This window comes from Vipera ursinii (genome assembly GCF_947247035.1).
Source record: "Vipera ursinii genome assembly, chromosome: 5".
NCBI lineage: Eukaryota > Metazoa > Chordata > Lepidosauria > Squamata > Viperidae > Vipera > Vipera ursinii.
The window spans coordinates 100,740,669-100,761,128 of NC_139518.1; the positions used below are offsets into that span (position 1 = coordinate 100,740,669).

A 20,460-nucleotide genomic window follows, 5' to 3' on the forward strand; every position below is an offset into this window, starting at 1 on the left:
TTGGTTTGTTCCTGGTTTCCACCCTGGTTAATAAAGTTGGAGACAAACTCACATGTCATTAGATCAGTACTCAAATACAGCTGTCCAAAATTAGAGGGAAAACACTACTAGTCATCAAGACTTGGTCACTTATGGCTAAGATTGGACAAGGTAGCCATTCATACCCATGATCAATTCAGGGGTGGAGTTCATATGCTGTTGCTGTCGGTTAATTTACTGGCTAAAAGAACAACGAACAAACCAGTTCTTCCTTTTGCCACAAATTCACTGCTTAGCGTTACTCTTGACTTCCTGGCTTATAGGCAGTTGGGGAGTCTCTCGGGCTATCAAGCTAGGTAACGCATGTGAATCTCTAAGCCAGGGGTCTTCAAACTTGGCCCTTTTATGACTTGTGGACTCCAATTCCCAGAATTCCTCAGCCAGGCAGAGCCAAGTTTGAAGACCCTTGCTCTAGGCACTACACAGAAATACTAATTTGATTATTATTTTCAAGATATCAGCTTCAGCAGAATTAACTTACTCCCCTTTGTTGTGGACCATGAACGCTTGTGCACATCCAATCTAAATTCAAGACTGGCTGCTACAAAGGGCCACAGCGGTGATGTCAAACAATGCCCAGTGACTTCAAGAGAGTCCCCAGAGTGGACCTGAACAGCTTAAGCGCAGCGCATGGATTAACTGGAACACCTGAACGCTGAAAAGCTACGATGCCCTGAGAGTAACAGGCAGCTTTACAAGGGAATCTTAAAGGGGGGGGGGGGTTCAGCTTTACATTTCAATAACTTAACATATCTGGAGGCACAAGCACGTGTGTGTGTGTATTTGTTTATTCATAATTCTGAATTGCCTTGGGATACCAAAAGTCATTGTAATTAAGCTGATTTAACAAAATTGCTGGCCTCGCTTTTCAGAACAATCCATTGATCCATTTTGTTATTTCAATGGGCTACCATGTGTTAAAAGAAACATAACATGCACACATGTGTACAGGTTTCATAAAGTCTATTTCATTATTTGTGGGCACCGCATCCAACAGTTAAATACATTTAAATAATGTATTACGTAGTTACTGCACTAATGCAGAATTGAGAACTAGATAGAGAACCAATTAACTAAAACCAGCTAACAAGGAACTGCCTAAATATTCTTAATACAGCTCTTGTTCTAGGGCACCCCACTCGGGAGGAGAAAAAAAACCCTCCAAGTCATACTGGAATTACATTTTTAAGGCCATATTCTTCCGATATCTCATGTTCTGCGGCAGTTTTCTTCTCGCCTTTTAAGCCTCCAATTCCAGGCCAAGCCCAAGTTTATGTCCACCAGCATTGATGTTCTTCCCATCGACTAGAGCAGACAGCGTGAGCTTCACACCTGCAGAGAGAGCAGAATTCAAAGCAGGCTCCGTCACGTTGAACTTTCCCTTAGCAGAGGCTGTTGCCCAAACCTGCCAGCCTACGCCCTCCACCCTAACCCTTCTAGCCCCCCCCCCCCCGCTTTGCTGAGAGAGAGAGAGAGAGAAACAAAACTCTGTATCACTTTGAGGACACAAAGTAATTGTTTGAAAGAATTCCAGCTCTTCGGTGGTCAGCAAGATATCCTCCTGCCAACCTATTTATTTACTAAGCTTTACATGCGACTTACTTACGGAGGACCCTGGCAGTTTACAGAAAAGAATTACGACCTCAGTTCATTGAAGGAGGTATCTAGGACCGTGTGACCAAAACATTTAAGAGATTCAGTGCTGGCTTGTATAAACTACACAAGCCCAAAAGAGGAGGAGGAGGAGCCAAAAAAATCGTTGAAAATGAAACGGGATATTTACAGTTGTTTTACCAATTTTTGAGCACGAATCAGCACTTCAAATTCTAAATGTTTTATGAATCATTCATCAGAAATGTAAAAGTTTGGGGAACCTTTGAAGCAATGAAGCAACAAATACATCACGCCTATTTATAGGTTGGCATCTATAACCAGCTTGTCAAGAGAGCTTCTCAAACCCAGGCATTAAAACCGTCGTACTTCAAAAACGCCGTCTCCCCTTTTAGCAGATACTTACCTGGCCTCAGGGACTGGGTGTAGCCAATTCCAATTAGACTAGAGTTGTTCACTTTTGTCTGCAAATCAACGACAAGCAAAGTTAACATCCTTCTTTCAATTCTATCACATTTAAAGTAACTACAGAATCCATACATCTCGTAAACTTTGAGCCAGTTAAATACGGTTCTGTCTCAAGTCCAAGCCAGTATTATTCTTGGGGCTGTTAATAATATCATCTGGATTGAGCCCAAACTTACTCTGGGGTGTATATTCTCAGGTTCCCATTCATTTCTATGGATATCTCTGTTCCCGTTAGCATGAGAGCGGCAGGCCTCATGGTGTTTATCAATGGGTCAGTTCCTATTGGGTTCAAGCAGGATTTTTCCCCCTTTTTGTAGTAATAGAAGTCACCGCACGACACTCACGTCCTCAAGCAGGCTGACCAGCAAGCCACAAACATTCAAAGTTTCCAGGGTAGAATTCCCAGGATGGAAATTTCTGCTTTTCCTTTGGCCCAGGCTTATCCCGTTGTTATGGGAACGGTTTGATAGTTTTCCAAAGCAAAACTTTTCAAAACAGGAAGTGGTTCGTGGTATTTAGCTCCAAACGGGCAAACTATTCCATCCCCCCAAACTCTCGTTTTACACACTTAGTAGTCCACACTGAATGACACAATCTAAAACTTAGCCATACTTTGTCTAAGTTATAAAGCAAACCAATGTAAGCAACAAACGATGTCTTCTGCAACATACACCTGTAAAGAGAGAGAGAGCCGTACCCAGCACAAAAGAGTAGCAGATGGTTTCGCTCCAACACATTTAAAGTAGGTTTCAAATCTCTGCTCCTGTTCTTACTCTACCTTTCCTTAAGCCGCCCTGAGTCCTTGGGGAGAAGGGCAGCACATACATTAAATTAAATCTAAATTTAATTTAATAAATCTCATGGCAGGAGGGATGTGGCTTTTGTGTGTTATCTGATTTAATGGCACACAGAGTTTCTACTCTTTTTTTAAAAAAAGCCAATCACAGGATGGCTCCTTGAAACAATGTGGATCAAAATAACCCTATTTGTCCCAAGAAAAGTTCATGGGATCCTGTTCTAGATTCAGGGAGAGCGCCTCCAATTTTCACTGTAGGTAGCCGATGCTAAAATGGGACAAGTCAGGCACTCCACTATCAATAATCCAAAACCAAGGTAGCCAAGCGCACAAGAAAAGCCACAACTGTTTGCAAAACCCCGAGGTTTCCAGACACTAAATCTATGACTCGGTCCTTGGCATGTTACAACTTTATTTTCAAGAGTCTGAACTTATAAAGTAAGGCTGGGAACTACACAAAATCAAGCACAAACCCTGGAGGAGAAAGGCTGCTTCACATCAGAATGGGATCTTTTTTTCCCAAGAGGAATCAATAAAGGAGAATATCTGTAGGTCAGGGTTGAAATGAAGAATTCGTTAAAGAGGAACTTCGCACTGGGATTTGTAACTGGTTTACTTACAGAAATGGATGCGGTAGGATCCAGCTGGTATTTTGCTGCAATTCCAAAACGAGTGCTATTGGTGCCAGATACCCAGTTAAGATTTATGGCAGTTTCAAGGTTCTCGCTGACCTTTTGATAAATGGAGCCCCCAAATTCGGACCCATCGTTGCTGAAAAATATTTTAGCCACAGAAAGGTATGATCGAACGAATTCAAACGCAAGAATTCCCGCAATTTCCCCTTTACCGAGTTATTCTAATTTTCTCCGGTAACATGTCAGCTTTGAGGGGGGGGGAAAATACTGGCAAAATCTCTCCTAAGCACAGTTTATAAAAACTGTTCTAGAATATTGCTGCAGTAATGATACGTTTCCCAGAAAGTCTACAAGGATACATATCACACACAGACCCGCTGCCAGGTTTTGCCAGAAGACTGACAAAAGCGAGTAATTGTGCAAACAGCAAATGCAAATAGATGTATTTTCTATGGTCTACTCTATACCAGGGGTCGGCAACCTGAAAAAGCAAAAGAGCCACTGGGAACCGGTTCCATCACACAAAAAAAAGTGGGAGCCGCGCACGTGCATCCACGCACGTGCATAAAACAAAATGTGCGCATGCGCAAAATGTTTTTTGCGCACGCGCGTGTGTGGATACACGCGTGCGGTTCCAATTTTTTTCTGTGGACGCACCTGCACGCCAGCGGCGACGGGTCTCCATAGTGACGGGCGCTGGGTTGCAGCGCCTTCAGCCCGGGCATCGCCGGAGCCACCCCCGGGACCTCCAAACTGCCGCCCAAACACCCGTTTGGAGACCTGCTGGTGCCGGTTTAGAACCGGCACCAGCAGGTCTCCAAACCGCACCTCCGCCCGAACACCAGCAGGTCTCGACACGGGTGTTCTGGTGGAGCTGCGCACGCACTTCTCCTGCGCGCACAGCTCTCCAAACCTTTGGAGAGGTGCGCGCGCAGCTGCGCCCGAACAGCGGTTTGGAGACCTGCTGGTGCCGGTTTAGAAAGCTAAACCAGCACCAGCAGCTCTCCAAACCGCACCTCCGCCCGAACAGCGGTTTGGAGAGCTGCTGGTGGCGGTTTAGAAAGCTGCCACGGGTCGCAGCAGCTTTCTAAACTGGCACCAGCAGCTCTCCAAACCGCACCTCCGCTCGAACACCAGCAGGTCTCGACATGGGTGTTCGGGCGGAGGTGCGTGTGCACTTCTCCAAAGGTTTGGAGAGGTTCGCGCGCAGCTCCGCCCGAACAGCGGTTTGGAGACCTGCTGGTGCCGGTTTAGAAAGCTGCCGCGGGTCGCGGCAGCTTTCTAAACCAGCACCAGCAGGTCTCCAAACCTCACCTCCGCCCAAACACCAGCAGGTCTCCAAACGGGTGTTCGGGCGGAGGTGCGAGAGAGGTGCGCGCGCAGCTCTCCAAACCTTTGGAGTGGTGCGTGCGCACCTCCTCCTGTTCGCAGTGGTGCATGCGCACCTCCTCCCGTTCGGAGAGGTGTGCGCGCACCGGGCAACTGGGAGCCGCAGGAGACGGCTCAAAGAGCCGCATGCGGCTCTGGAGCTGCGGGTTGCCGACCCGTGGTCTATACACACATGTAAAACAGGAGAAAGAAGCCTTTTAGAAGGGCAAAGGAAGAAGCAGGCCTGCAAACATTCATCTCCTGACTATGTCAAGGTCATGGACTTGTCCAAATATGTAAAAATCCATAAAATGCATTTTCACTGGGAGCAAAGCCCAAAGATATATGCACTAGAAATTAAATATAACAAATGTTTTCCTTGTATAGGTAATGAGCTAAAACAGTTAGCCAGATTTTTTTAAAGGTAAAAATAACCTTATTTTCTACAGGAACACTTTAATCTATCGAAGTAATTGAAATTGCTGTGTCAGTTTATTTGCCCAAATATAAAAGCTTCAGCTGTTCAGGAATTCCTAGGCAGCATGTGAACATATCCATCAAGTGAACAAACCTATAAAATTGGGCTAGAGCAAATTAAAATATGAAGAATTCCAGCCTATCATGAGAATATGCTACAATAGGCAGATAACGGCTTCTTTTAGGCCCCTTCTGCCATCACTAAAAGCAAAATAAGCACTTTAGCTTATTTCAAGGTTTGCTTACGATGACAGGGAAAACTGCAGCTTGCTACCTTAATATATTAAGAGTTAACGCCCCAATTGTAATTCATACTCCTCAAAAATGTGTGTCACTTCTCTTTAAAAAAATCTAGAAGCGGTCCACAATAAAGCATCGGTTTGAGGTGAAAGGCAAAGATCCCTTGTAAACAAACCACACAATGGGGTGTGACTTAACTTACTAATTGTAATGCTGATCACCTTTTCTAATAATTAAGTATTCGGCAATTAATCCCCACATACTATAGGCATATTCAAGGATATCAGCTCCAGCAAACTGACCTACTTCCCCCCCCCCCTTGAGAGAGAGGTTTAATTTTTTGGATATCTTCGTGAGTAGCAATATGGTTTAAAACTTACACATTGGTGTGCAATTGGAAATCTCCGGTCTTGTAACCCACAGAGAAGTTGTTCCTTGTCAACTTGGATTTGGCACTATCAAAAGTCATCTGGTAACCAGCCAGCCAGCCCTCGTAACCCAGGACAACGGAACCATGGATGGCAGGTCCAGCAAAATCAAAGTCAACGTCACACCCAAGGTTTATGCATTCACGCTTATAAGCAGATTTGATTTTGCCACTTTTCTTTCTGCAAAGGACAAATTCTACGGTAAGATTTATTTTCCCATCCGAAGGAACAAAATCCACGTCTTATCTTTAGCAGAGAAATAAGGAAAGGCCAGCTAGATCTCTTCTGGGTTGTGGACAAATTAAGGCAGAACTGCCGTCAAAAAGCAGTGGCGGCCACGTCCTTAAGGGACAAGAAGGTGAAAAGATGTTTATGCAGCGCCCAAACCTTTCCAGATCTACAGGGAGAAATTAAAACTGAACAGAGTTCCATCCAGTTGTCACAACCAATTTAGCAAGCTGGATCAGTCAAGGGATTCTATAAACAAACCCAGACAAAACTGCACACCATTTATATAATATAAAAATAAATATGCGCCACTATTTCTCTCCATAAGCCAGGGAGCACTAAAACAAAAAAATGTGAATTTAAGAAGCTGCACATCGACCCAAAATGTAGCAATCACAAGCAATTCCGACAGGCTTCTTTTTCTTTTAACCCAAGAAAAATAATTTATTTATTTTTATTTTAATTCCATTTATATTTAATTCCATTTAATTCCATTTATATCCCGCCCTTCTCCGAAGACTCAGGGCGGCTTACAAGCTTAGCAGTAGCCTTCATTCTATGTATATGCCTGCTTATTAGGGCTTTCACACACACCCCCAAGCGGCATTATTACAAAGTCAGCTTAATTGCCCCCAACAATCTGGGTCCTCATTTTACCTACCTCAGAAGGATGGAAGGCTGAGTCAACCTTGAGCCTGGTGGGACTCGAACCTGCACTAATTGCAGGCAGCTGATGTTACTTTAAGGAGGCATTAGCCCACTGCTCCACCAAGGCTCTTTTTAGAGATGATATTTAAATTCTCTTCTTCAACTGACAGAAATGGACTAGTTTCTCCAAATAGATAAGATTTTTTTTTATTTTAATTACATTTATATCCCGCCCTTCTCCGAAGACTCAGGGCGGCTTACAAGCTTAGCAGTAGCCTTCATTCTATGTATATGCCTGCTTATTAGGGCTTTCACACACACCCAAGCGGCATTATTACAAAGTCAGCTTAATTGCCCCCAACAATCTGGGTCCTCATTTTACCTACCTGGGAAGGATGGAAGGCTGAGTCAACCTTGAGCCTGGTGGGACTCGAACCTGCACTAATTGCAGGCAGCTGGTGTTACTTAAGTTGTCTTCCGGGTGAGATTCAAGGTGCTAGTAATGGTGTTTAAAGCCCTACATGGCAGGGGTCCGGAGTACCTTAGGGAACACCTGCTGCCGGCATCAACTTCCCTCCGCCCTGTGCGTTCCCACAGAGAGGGACTCCTCAGGGTGCCTCCGGTCAGAGAATGTCGACTGGTGGCCCCCAGGGGGAGATCCTTCTCTGTGGGCGCCCCGGAGCTATGGAACCAGCTACCGGTTGAGCTCCGGACGGCGCTCAATCTTCGCTCCTTTCGCCGCAATCTGAAAACATACTTGTTCGAGCAAGCCGGCCTGGCCTGAGGGGGGATTGGTGGGGTTTTTTACTATTTTTATTGGGGTTTTTTAGTATGTATTAACTGTATTTTTAATTGGGCATGTATTTAATTACCTTTTATCTTTTGTAAATCTCTGTGTTTTATTCTTGCCCTGTACACCGCCCTGAGTCCTTCGGGAGAAGGGCGGTATAGAAATATTAATAAATTAAATTAAATTAAATTAAGGAGGCATTAGCCCACTGCTCTACCAAGGCTCTTCAATGCACCGCTACATCTTATACCTACTTCTACAGAAAGGAAACTGGGTATTTCAACTGGATGTAAAAATTTTCAGGAGTTAACATTGTCAGTTATGCATGATTAGGCATCAGTATCTTGGATCAACTAATTTCTGACATAAAGTCAGTTTTCTGCCTCAGAAAGCAGGCATTAAGCCAAACAGCCACAGGTGGTGTGGATATGATTTTAACTGTCATAAATTAAAGAGCCACTAACATTCTTTTCAAATCTTCCTTGCTAATCCCTTTTCTCACGTTGGATGTTGCCTACCTGGAATGTGCCAAGACAGAGTAAACAGAGAAAACTCACCCAGTATTTGGTGAGAAAGTTGTATCAAATGTTAACTTCAAACCTTTGGCAATCTAGTTTAGGAGAGAAAAAAAAGATGTTAGCTAGGAATTATTTGCAATTTTTTTCCTCTGAAATTTCTCTATAAATCTCTCGACTCAGGCTACCTGATCTTCAATTGCCATTTCTGTTCCCAGAGTATTATCTGTGTTCCATTTTTCTGTGAAAGTCACACCATACTCAGCCCACTTGTATTTGGTCTCCAAGCTTCCGTTCACTTTCCCCGAGTCTGTGTTTGATGAACCAGATGTTGCGAATTCCTAGCAAAGCAAGAGACACAAATGAAAAGAAAGAGGCCGAGAGGAGGTATATTTTACCAATAAAAGGTAAAGGTAAAGGTTCCCCTGCACATGTGTGCTAGTCGTTTCCGACTCTAGGGGCCGGTGCTCATCTCCGTTTCGAAGCCAAAGAGCCAGCGCTTGTCCGAGGACGTCTCCGTGGTCATGTGGCCGGCGTGACTAGACGCCAGAGGCACACAGAACACTGTTACCTTCCCACCGGAGTGGTCCCTATTTTTCTACTTGCATTTTTAGGTGCTTTCGAACTGCTAGGTTGGCAGAAGCTGGGACGAGGAACAGGCGCTTACTGTGTTACGCGGCACTTGGGATTCGACCCGCCAAACTGCCGACCTTCTGATCGACAAGCTCAGCGTCCTAACCCACTGAGCCACCACGTCCCTCATTTTACCAATAGTTTGATTCAATTCCAACCTGCAGGCCTGAAGCCTATGCAAGCTCATTCTTTTTTTTTATTGAAAAGTTTTAAAATACAGTTTTCCTTTACAAAAACCCTTATTCTTATAAAGCATTACTGTACCTCCGAACAATCATTGTACAGAAGCTCATTTACATGGGGCTCAAGTTAAAATTTGTAATAGTAAAAATCAGTAACAATATCCTGGCTTACTCTCTCCCAACCATGAGTTGGAAAATAAATAAAAAACGTTCCATAATCTATTACTGGATTGCTCTACCTGCAATCCCATTTGTGCTAACAGTGATGCAGCTCATGTGAATGTTCGTTCACATTATGACTAGCTTTCATTTGCCTCACGAGGACAGCAATTCAACTAAGATTAGGGGAGACCAGGAAAGAATGAGATGAGATCCACAAAGGAGGAAAAGAAGTGGGCGTAATGCACACGGTCTGATATGACGGCAGAATGAAAACCAGACAAGGTCAAGCAACGTTCTGCTTCCCTCTCACTTCCATCTCTCTGGATTCTCTCTATCTGAAAACGAAAAATCTGAAGACGGAAAAAGAAAAAAGAAAAAAAAAATCCAGTTGAGCAAAGGAATGCCCTGAGGAACCAATTTTAGGCTCTCCTGTTCCTAGAGGTGTCTTCCTGCCTTCTTCTGCCTGGGGTTCAAGCATCTCCTCTCAGGATAAAAGATAAATGGGTTTACAGCCATTACAGCCATTACTACTCAGCATTTCAGAGGTCTCCAACCTTTTCCCCTTGGCCGCCAGGAGGGAAAGGGAGGAGCAGGAAAATTTATGTGGCCCCCCCACCGACAGCGCTAGCACCCACATGCACGCGCAACGGGCTGCTAGCACCTGCTCAACACTGACGGCAGCGCTAGCACCCTGCAAATGCGCAAATGGGGTGGGTAGCCCCCTCGCGGTGGCGCTAGTGCGATGGGGAGGAGTGCGCACACATGTGCGCAGTCGCCAGCCATTCCTGAGGCCTAGTGGTCACGAGGCCACGGACTGGTACCGGGCCGCAGCCCATAGGTTGGGGAACCCTACACTATTACACCGAAGTACTTACCACTCCACTTGTAGATTTAGTTTTCACGTCCAATTTCACCAGGCCAAAACCTTGACAAAATAAAACTGAAGTTAATATGCCAATCTTTCAAGTAATTAATACAACAGCCAAGTATTAACTTTAGAAATTTCACTGGTTCACTACTGCCACTGTAATGAAGCTCTGACTTTAGAACTGAACACAGAAACACAAGCACACATATTCTAACCAGTAGAGAAAACAGAAAAATTTAAGGCACTCAATATCCTATTTTCTCTTTAAGTCCAAAACTGCTTCCAATGCAGCTGAGGGAATAAGCATTTAACTGTTTGTTTTTTAAAAAAAACGAACGGGCAGATACATCTAGAATTTTGACAATGTTATCTATCACCAACACTTGTAAAATGCCTGCAGAAGTTGTGGCTAGACACAAACTAATTTACAAGGAACTTGATGCATTATAAAACACTCCCTACTATTATATAGCCTAAAGTTGTCCTTTTTTTTAATTGGGTAGGTGGCACACCCACAATTATACATATTTTTAAGGATGCCTGTGGGGCATCCACAATATGTGTACATTACGTATATTGTATATTGGCAGCATGCACCTTTCCACTGACACGTTTTAAACTAATTTTAAAGCAATATAGATGAAGTGGGGATCCTGGCAAACGCCGAGGAACGTTCTCATGGGAATCAGATTACTTAATTCTTCTCTAACTGCTGACAGCTACCCTGTATAGGCCTGCTAACGTGAAGATGCAAATGCTTTTAATAGCACAGCGAAGACAGCTGTCTCCATATTGCATCATTAAAAACACTTCCATTTGACAACGGAGGTATATAAGCTCTACCCCGCCCACCCCCCAAAAAAATTCCTCTAGGGCTCAGTGGTATTTGGAGAGTTCTTAATCTTCTCTTTTGTCAGGTTGAACCCCTCATTCCGAACATTAGGAACCTCATACCAACATTTTAAGACAAACAGATCGGTTTTCCACTCTCCATGTAGCATTTACAACATTATGTTCAGGCCAATAAATCGGGTCTAGTTCTTATTTGTAAGTCATTGTGACATAAAGCGGCTGCAGAGTGCAATGGCCCGAAAAATTCACGTTCGATCTTCTGTCAGATAGAATTCAGGTCCCAAGTGTAACCAGAAAGCTGGCATCTTCCTCAGACGTTACAAGGGCCAAGAAAAACTGACCCCACTTTGACGACTCCCCCCGCCGGTCCACAAGGACAGAAAGGTTGGGCAGCTGTGCGCTACCTCCTTTGTCAGAGGCCTATCCCTACATTTCGGGGGGGGGGGGGGGGAAGGCGACCTACTAGTGACCAAAAGTATATTTAATAGTTTGAGGAAGCGGGTGTGGCCACAGTGAGTTGATTTTTTAAAAAAATTCTTTAGCTTGAAAGCTTTTTGGAGAACTTTTTATTTTACTGACTGCAAAATGCTAGCCCATTGCAGATTTAATTCCTTTTCATCTGTTTATGCCTTCAAATGGGGAAAACCCACAATATCTATTTCTAGTAAAAGGAATCAAAGCAGGCTCCAGGGCAGGGGGTCTTCAAACTCGGCCCTTTTATGACTCGCGAACTTTTAACTCCCAGAATTCCCCAGCTAGGCACGCTGGCTGAGGAATTCTGGGAGTTGAAGTCCACGAGTCATAAAAGGGCCGAGTCTGAAGACCCTTGCTCTAGGGGTTACCTATAGTTTGTGCCCTTAGGTTCCCTATCCCAACTGTGTGTGAAAACTAGAGCACTAACAATTGCTGGTGTGTGCAAAATCTTCTTCGAGAGGAATGAATGTTCCATAAAACTCCCAGTATGTTATTTTCCACTGGACCATGGCTAAACGCCACAAAAATCACTTCTATAAAATTGACAGGCTGGTACGGTCCAAAATGGAAATCCAACACTCCAGTTTTTCAGAACACTAAATCGCTACAATATTAAGATTTTCCACATACCCCCCATTGGTTGGCTGATACCATCAAAATAGTTTCTATTTCCTTCTGATCCTGCACAGAACTTTGCTATTCCAAGAATGGCAAATCTTATTTTGAAGTAAAAAGGCAAAAACGCAATCTTTATCCAAAACACCTTGAGCACATCAGTTACTAAAATTCAGTAGCAGCTACAGGAAAAAAGAACCGGGTAATATGGATTAGGGTTTATTGGCAACAACGGCAGAAGAACAGGATTAAGTTAGGGTCAAGACAATTCCCTATTCAAATATTCTTCATATACAGATATGCCTACCAAATCCTTTGTTGAAGATGTCCCGGGCAGACTTGCCAAGGTCCGCATAGGCTGGTGGAATAGCCATTGGCGCTATGGAAACATAGTAATGTACATATTAGTACCGCAAAAAGAGAACAGGACAAGACAATGATTTGTGTGCCAATCCACAAACATTAGTCTACTTATTTTTTAAAAAAGAAAATTGGTTTCAGATGCAGCAAAACGCCCTTGTTACTAGTCCAGCATTCTGTATTATGTTTTTCACCCCTAGAAACTACAGATTAAGATGTTCAGACCAACATCCCGGACAATTAAGCCATACTTTTCCAGACCAACGTGTTTGGGCATTTTTTTTTCCAACTGCAAAGAAAGGCGTGTTCAGTTGGCTGAAGCTTTTTCCAGATGATCTTAACAAATGCAGATTTTTCCACACGATACCAGGTAATCCAAAATCCTCTTGACTTACAAAGTTTATATAGTAAGAAATCTGCTTATTCACTCATGAATCTGAGCTATATAGAGAAGCAGTGAAGAACACTGAAAAACCATGACATTCAACCCATGGTCTGTTATTAAACGTGCAACACAAGTCTAACGTTACGTTTAGGATGCATATGTTTCAAGTACACATCTGTTCTTCAAATTCTAAAATGCAGATATTAAAACATGACTTCTGCACCTGATTTTTACACCTCATTTACTTTTAAGCACAAAAACTTCCTTGGTCCTTGATTTCTACGGGGCATTCCATTGCCCAGCTAGGCCGCATCATCAGTGACAGCTCTAGCACTGATGATGTTACCTAGTTAGCTAATGAGATGCTCAAGAAATCAACTAAGCTGAAAGAGCATCAAGGATCCCACCGATACAAGTTTAGAAGAATCATCCTTCAAATTCCAAGGACCAATAAAATAAGTTTTAAAAGAAAAGCCCTCCAGTTCCAAGGGCCTAAATTCAAAGGCTTTCGGTTTCAATTCCAAAAGTGCTTTGGAGCACGTGGGGCTGGGGATGCTGCTCCTGCCCACAACTCTTTAAAGCAGCCGTATCTTCTTCAAGAATCATATATCACTGTGGAAAGCAGCCATGCAATCCCAGGGGGGAAAAAAACATTTTAATGAATGACAGGTATATTTTTGTTCCTGCACTTTCCAAAGTGCCTTTTCTGAACTATTTCCAAATCAACATATAAGTCTAACAAATAATTTCGTGACATAAAAACGCTACCTATAAACCCAACTAGCAGTATTTATATTTTCTAACAAGTATTATAAAAATATCTGTTCTATTTCCACATTTAGATGGAATGTCTTTTCATATAATTTAATTTATTTTAATTTGGTATTAACTTTTGTATTGTTATATTGTTTTAATCGCCTTGTGAACCGCCCTGGGTCCTATGGGAGAAGGGCGGTATATAAGTTTAAATAATAAATAATAATAAAATAATAATATCCTAATTTTGTTTCTTAGGAGAGAGACTAAAGGATGGGTTCAATAACCTTAGCAGTAACTCCTGACCAGAACCTTCCAGTCAAAAATGAAAAGGTACTTTCTTTTCTCTTTTCCTTTTGTCACCATCCTAAGATGCTTCCAGTTTCAGAATTGTTCACCGGTTTATAAAAATGTGCTTTTTGCTTGTAAATATACATTCTGCCTAATTAAATAATCACAAAGGAATTAGTGAAGCAGATGTACTTCCCAATTTTGATTATGTATTGCTTCTAGAAGCAGAAAATTAAGAGAAAATCCATTTAGAAACCCCAAATCTAAACCCAAGGGCTAGGAAATGTAATTAAAACTTAAATTAGTTAAGTTACATAATTATGTTGCGCCTTTCCCTGAAGTTCTTTTCAATATCTCCACGATCTCATTTAAAGCGCTCATAAAGAATTGTTAGAAAAGTTTGCAAGCGTCCATAACTTTAAACATTAAAATAGATCATACTGAGGAACAAACATTACAGAAAAATTCTTTAAAGTACTCATTTAAGATGGGTCTACATTTGTTTTGAATAACTAAATTGAACTAAGAATTATCCCTCTATTAGATGTTAGTCTTCCCTCCAAACCTCTATATAGCTTGTAAAATGGTTAGTTAAGTTACTTCAACAGCCTTACGTTAACTCTTTCCCTACTTACGTCTTGGTGGCCGCTGACATGCTGGATTAAAATTCATAGCTATTTAGTCCAATTTACAGTATCTACAAAACGGGGAAGGGGGAAGATTACATCAAAGTTAAGGTTAGTGACTCTTTTACAGACCATTTCAACAGCTGCATCCTTTAATTTTGCTTTTGTCAACAACTGAAAATGTTTGTGTAACTCCTTTCGTAAACCAAGCGGCCCTTTGTTTGGGGAACCTGCCTCAGCCCTGTGCAGAGACCAAGGTTGGCCTGGCTATCTTAGCTCCATGTATATACAGGTAGTTCTCAACTGACAGCAATGCCCTTAGTCACCTTTTAGAACCATCTTTCAGTTACTTTTCTAGCATCCCTAGGACCATGTGGTCGAAACTCAGATGCTTGGCAACTAGTTCAACCTTATGACCGTTCCTGTGTCCCAAGGTCGCGTGGTCGGTCCCTTCCTGACAAGCAAAATCAATGGGGGGGGGGCCTGTGAGACCAGCTTATCAACTGCAGGGATTCACTTAACAACCGTGGCACGAAAGGTGGTAAAACGGGGCAAAACTGACTTAACAGACGTCTTGCTTAGTAGCAGAAATTATGACCTCAACGGTGAGTCGAGGACTACCTGCATATATTATGTTTTCCCAATGGGAGTAAAATGCAAAACAGAACAAGAAAACGGAGGAAAACATACATCCTAGAGCAACGGGGAAAAAAGGCACATAAAAGTGGGGGGCGGGGAAAGTGACCCATACATCTGACTTATTATTTTTTTTAAAAAAATCCACCCAGGCTGGATGCTGCAAAGGGCTGTCCAAGGGCCTGGCCTGGAGGGCCAACTCAGAGTCCCAGCTTCCCAAGTAGGGGTGTGTGTGTGTGTGTGTGTGTGTGTGTGTGTGTGTGTGTCAGAGCCTTCCCTGTTTCCGTCTTGCAGGCCCTCTTCCTCTGCCCCCCCCTTCCCCTCCTCCTCCTCAGCGGGGAAGGGGGGAGGCTGCTCTGATGCGGGGAGGGGGAGAAGCCACAGGAAAGGGCCGGGAGGGAGAAAAGGTGAAGGGCGAGACCCCTCCCCCGTTTACATTTCTTGGCCAGCCACCTTAAAACAAGAGTAATAACGAACAAGGCCGACTAATACTAATAACAATAATAGTAACGGCGATGATCTTTTTTTGGCTGATTTTCTTATTTCAATTTTCAATTTCTTCCTCGGCTGTTTGAGCCGCACTTGGCCTGCCAGATTCCTCCAGCTTGGCCCTTTCGAGGGCAGCCGACTTCCAACTCCCAGAATTCCCCAGCCAGCTCTGCTTAATAATAAATAATAATAATAATAATAATAATAATAATAATAATAATAATAATAATAATAATAATAGTTCATAGTGTTAATAGGAATACATTATTGTAATCATTAACTGTCATTAACTGTCATTGACAGTTAACAGCAGTTGTTAAGTTCGCAGTTAGGGAAAAGAAGCAGCGGCAAAAGATCTGTTATTATTATTATTATTAATTATTATTATTACTATTAATTGTTATTATTATTAGTGTTACTGTTGTAAGCAGCCGCGGGAGGCGGGGCCCGTCCTCCACCACGCCCCGCCCAAAGGCAGCCGAGGCCCCGCCCCCGCCCCGCCCCTCCCCCCAGGGGCCCCTCGGAGCGCCTCCCCTCCCCCCTCCCCCTCCCTCCCCCCAACCGAGGCCCGGCGGGGAGGCCCGAAGGCTCCTGGGCCGGGGAGGGAAGGAGGGAGTCGCGGCCGTCCGTCCGTCCATCCCGGGCGGGGGTTCCCGCCACCCACCCCAGGGCGGGCGGGGCGGGGCGAGGGCGGCCTGGCCTCCTCCGCAGGGCTGTTTTTCGGGAGGGCCGGAGAGTCTCCGCGGGAAGAGCCGCCGCCGCCGCCGTCGCGAAATGTCACGAGCCCCGCGTGGAGGACCCCCTCCCCCGCCGCCGTTTCCCTGGCAACGGCGAGGCCCGGCGGCCGCCTCCGGCCTACCTGTCTGGGCGAGGGAAGGGCCGAGGAGGGGAGCCGCTCTTCTCTCTCGCTCGCTCGGCTCGCTCGCTCTGGGCCAGGCGCTCCGCAGCCGCCGCCTCCGCCTCCTCCGCCTCCTCCTCTCGAAGGCCGCGCTGGAGGGCGAAGTGAAGGAGACGCCGCGCGCTCGCCTGCGGGCCAGGACCCCGCAAACGACGGGGGGGGTGGGGCGCCCTGCGCCGCGCCTGACCGGATCGCCGCCTGCCCCCGCCGCCTGCCGCTCGCCGCTCCTTTGGGAGACGTTATGGAGTCGAGCCCAGCCAGCCAAGGAAACCCAGCCCAGACCAGCCGGGGAAAAGGCGGAAAGCGAGCGGAGGGCGCCGCCTAATTCAGTCAGGCACCGATTTAGACAGCCCCGCTGGAAAGCAAGGAGAGGGCGGGGCTCTGAGTGGGAGGAAGGTGGGGGGGGCAGAAAGTGGCGCCGGCGCGCATGCGCAGCCGGGGGACGGGTGCTCCAGGGGTTTTCATTTTTGCACGGCAGGCTTAATGCTGTTTCACGATTCTGGACGTCTGCTCTTGCATTTGCAATTTAAGGCACGAGAGGCAGAGTTGCACGGCCGGCCCTGCTGTCTGTTGCCCGAGGGGTTGCGTGAGATGAGGTTGCAAACAATCCATAAAAATATGCGGGTGTGTCCATTCGCTGCTGGAAAGTGTAAAGTCTCTCCCCCTCCCCCCCCAGAAGCACGAAAGGGAGAAATGCAAGAGCCTGGAGACGGACGTGCCTTCTGTCAGCTGCTGGAGGGTGTCAGCCTCTGCAAGAGGAGAGGCATTGCTTTGCAAACAAAGCCCCCCCTCGCTCCCCCTTTTGTATCCGTGTAAACCAGCGTTTCCCAACCTTAGGAACTTGAAGATGCGTGGACTTCAACTCCCAGAATTCCCCAGCCAGCATAGCTGGCTGGGGAATTCTGGGAGTTGAAGTCCACGCATCTTCAAGTTCCTAAGGTTGGGAAACGCTGGTGTAAACGACGCTGCTGCTTGTGCAAACAGGCCGTGGCTCAAACAGTCACGCAGGCTCATTCCTTGGCAGATTGTGGCACTCCCTGCGGATGCCCCCACACCCCCGCCTCCTGGGAAGATCGGAATCTGGTTTCACCTTAAGAGTTTGTGAAAGGCAGGCTAATGGAGGAACGCCACTGCAGGAGGAAATCTTTGCATTGGGGTGGGGTGGGGGGTAAGACCGATCTATGTGCAAGTTGGAGGATGGAAGCGGACCTCGAGGCTCAGCAAGGGAGGCCGGGCATCGGCCTGGTTCACAGGAATCTGGGCCAAGAGCCATGCGACCAGCAACAGGGGACGCATCGCAGACTTGGAGAAATGAGCAAAAGGGGGGGAAAAATGGGTCAGAGAGAAAAACCAAAGTGGAAAGAATCAAACAAGTTATCGCCAGGTATTCTACCGCTTCCAATGTGAAAACAGGAGAGCCCAAGAAGAGACAGCCTTCCCCTGGCAGGAAAGTCTACAGGGAAGTCTAGACTTTACAACCGGGTTACTAACTGCAGAGATTCACTTAAGAACTGTGGCAAGACAGGTCATAAAAGGGGACGGTTCGGCTCCACCAGCCGGCAAGCGCATACGCAACTCCATTTGCGCAAGCAGCGTGCATAAATATAAATATAAAAATATAAATATGCGTGCTCAGCCACTGTTTCCATGGCCACCCAGTTGGGCCGTGGCTCAGAGGTTGGGGACCTCTGCTCTAGAGGATTTGCACTGCGACAAATATGGGAATGCAGATAGACAATCCTGGATATAACATTTGTATATGAAGAGATCAGTGAGGAATTGTACATGGAACAACTTGTCAGAAGGGGGAAACCAGGCTGCCCTTTTTTATGGGCAAAAAACAGTAGGTTTTTTTTTCCTCAGAAGCACCCTTCTTAAAAATGGCATGTTTATGCTGCTAAAGAGTAAGGCAAAAATGGCAGACAATGTTCTAATCCGTTACGACAAGAGAATGCTGGAAGTGAAATCATGTGGACACTTAGTAAGAACATTGAAATCAAAACAAAAAATCTAGGACAAATCATGTGCCACTTTGATTTCCCTTTAGTGCGGGGGTCCTGAAACTTGGCCACTTTAATACTTATGGACTTCCAACTCCCAGAATTCCTCAGTCAGAATTCTGGGAGTTGGAGTCCACAAGTCACAAAAGGGCCACGTTTGAAGACCACTGGCCTGGCTACATATCTACTCCTCTCTGTGTAGTAATGGCCTCTGCTGAGTCACTCAGAATTAATATTGGCGGCTTCAGGATTGCAAGCCTGGTCGTGCAGCTTAGTCTGCCGGTTCCTCTGTGCACAAAAGCGCTCTGAGATAGACAGAAATCTAATTAGACGTCTATATAAAAACCCTGCTGAGGATTGTTCGTAACCAAACTCTTTGAGATGTACTGGAAAGGGATTTCAGATAATAACAACCCATTTGAAGAAGACAATCAAACTCTTGATAAGTGCCTTTGAACAGGAAGACCAACCAACCCAGGAGCTCGAAGAGGGAAGCTCTTCACCCTCACCCTACACCAGAGCTACAGATATTCGCCACTATTGCAAGACCAGGATTGTTATGTGTGACCTAAGTAAACCCACATCCAATTTTCCACAGCAGTTCACGTCAGGTGGAAAAGAATGGAAAGTAAATCTTACCGTTCTAACAAAAATCTGGACTGACGTTTTAGCAACTCCCTCTCAAACCAACCCCGTGTATTAAAGATAAGAAGGAAATATTCTCTCTTATTCAAAAGAAATCAAGGCGATACTCACATTTGCTTTTGTGTGAGTGTTTGTGTCCTTTCTTTTCCTTCTTTTTCTTTTTCTTTTTTTCCTTTCCTACCTCTGTTTCCATGTTTGGCTCCATAAGCCCAGGGGAGCTGAGACGGTTTTAAGGCAGCTGACAAGACAGAATCACCTCTTTTGCTAAAACAATAGACAATAGTATGCAGGTCAAGGGTTATTTTGCTGCTTCTATCTAATGAAGGAGAAATTCTTTAAATGCTCTGTCTTTAAAGGGGGTGTGTGTTAAGGAACTGCTCTCAATGGACTAAAAGTTAAAAAGCCCTCACCATCTCCTGCAATTTACAAATCATTAGCAGGAACAGGGCCCTAAACTCCTTGGCATTATATAAAAAAAGGCGTGATCCTACCGTACGGGCAATATAACTAGAGTTGCATTTACCCAATCGAGAATCACTTGGGATTTGGACAATACCTAAATCAAGTAAATAAACTCACCTTTTGGAAGTAAAACCCATTGAATGTCAGAGGACTTAATTCACAGTAAGCAAATTTTGTCACTCATATTTAATCAAAATAAGCTTTGGGTTTTTGTTTTTGTTTTTACGTTTATAACTTTTGCTTTTGGAGCGGGCTTTATAATTTACAGGCTGAAATTCTCGATCTGTGTAGCTGAGAGTATCCCAAATGAATGCTACGGATAGCAAGGATCCTTGCAAAGTAAGTATGTGTAGCATCAGGCTACAATTGCTAGTAGGATTACTTGAAAGAAAATACCGGGAGCTCGTTGTCAATTTGGATGAAGGGCCAATCTTGACATTTTGGATAATTTGGAGCAGATGATCATCTGTCCGTGGTTAAAAAAAAAAAGATGGTTCTAACGTGAGCTGTTACAAAACAAGTTGCTAAGCAAAACTAGACCAGATTCATTGCTCTAACATTTTGCAAATATCAGTGCAATGGTTATAGCTGTAACTTACCCCCAAAAAAACCCCTGTAATGCAGAAAACTAAAGTTTAAACAAGGTTTTATAAGGTACAGTTCTTCACTTCCAAGCATGAAATCATTTTAGGTGAGGCTTTGGAGAACGTATCAAGGCTTGGGTTGCTGTGAGACTAGAGGAAAAAAAAGATAGAAATGTAGTATTTTGAGCAAGAGAAACTTTGAGTTGACCAAACTCTCAGGCGCTTAGGAAGGAGGGTATATCCTTGGGAAGGCCCATACTTTGAAACTGGGTTTTTCTTCATACGGTCCCCAGCCAGAG

At 44.7% G+C, this 20,460-nt stretch overlaps 1 protein-coding gene across 5 annotated transcripts; it reads right to left on the minus strand.

The window, feature by feature from the left end:
- Positions 1 to 985: 985 nt before the first annotated feature.
- Positions 986 to 19,322, minus strand: VDAC2 (voltage dependent anion channel 2). 5 transcript variants are annotated; one of them, XM_083364256.1, is made up of 10 exons: positions 16,432 to 16,623; positions 14,457 to 14,518; positions 12,337 to 12,408; positions 10,096 to 10,145; positions 8,432 to 8,584; positions 8,286 to 8,338; positions 6,015 to 6,242; positions 3,535 to 3,685; positions 2,057 to 2,114; positions 986 to 1,371 (listed from the first exon to the last, which is right to left on the minus strand). In XM_083364256.1, the coding sequence occupies exons 2-10, from the start codon at positions 14,491 to 14,493 to the stop codon at positions 1,280 to 1,282; spliced, it is 894 nt and encodes a 297-aa protein (XP_083220382.1). In that variant the 5' UTR covers positions 14,494 to 14,518; positions 16,432 to 16,623; the 3' UTR covers positions 986 to 1,279. The 5 variants fall into 5 exon arrangements, with proteins under 5 accessions (XP_083220382.1, XP_083220383.1, XP_083220381.1 ...); XM_083364257.1 differs by having other exon boundaries at positions 14,457 to 14,517; positions 16,435 to 16,567; XM_083364255.1 differs by lacking the exons at positions 14,457 to 14,518; positions 16,432 to 16,623 and adding an exon at positions 19,227 to 19,322.
- Positions 19,323 to 20,460: the final 1,138 nt, after the last annotated feature.

What these genes read in the sequence shown, in the direction of transcription:
- VDAC2 (XM_083364255.1), bottom strand. Translation starts at nt 19,320, where the DNA reads ATGGAGCCAAACATGGAAACAGAGGTAGGAAAGGAAAAAAAGAAAAAG. An exon ending in CATCTTCAACAAAGGATTTG is followed by an intron (nt 10,146 to 12,336) that starts GTAGGCATATCT and finishes TATTTTGTCAAG; the next exon opens with GTTTTGGCCTGGTGAAATTG. An exon ending in AAATGGCAATTGAAGATCAG is followed by an intron (nt 8,339 to 8,431) that starts GTAGCCTGAGTC and finishes CTCCTAAACTAG; the next exon opens with ATTGCCAAAGGTTTGAAGTT.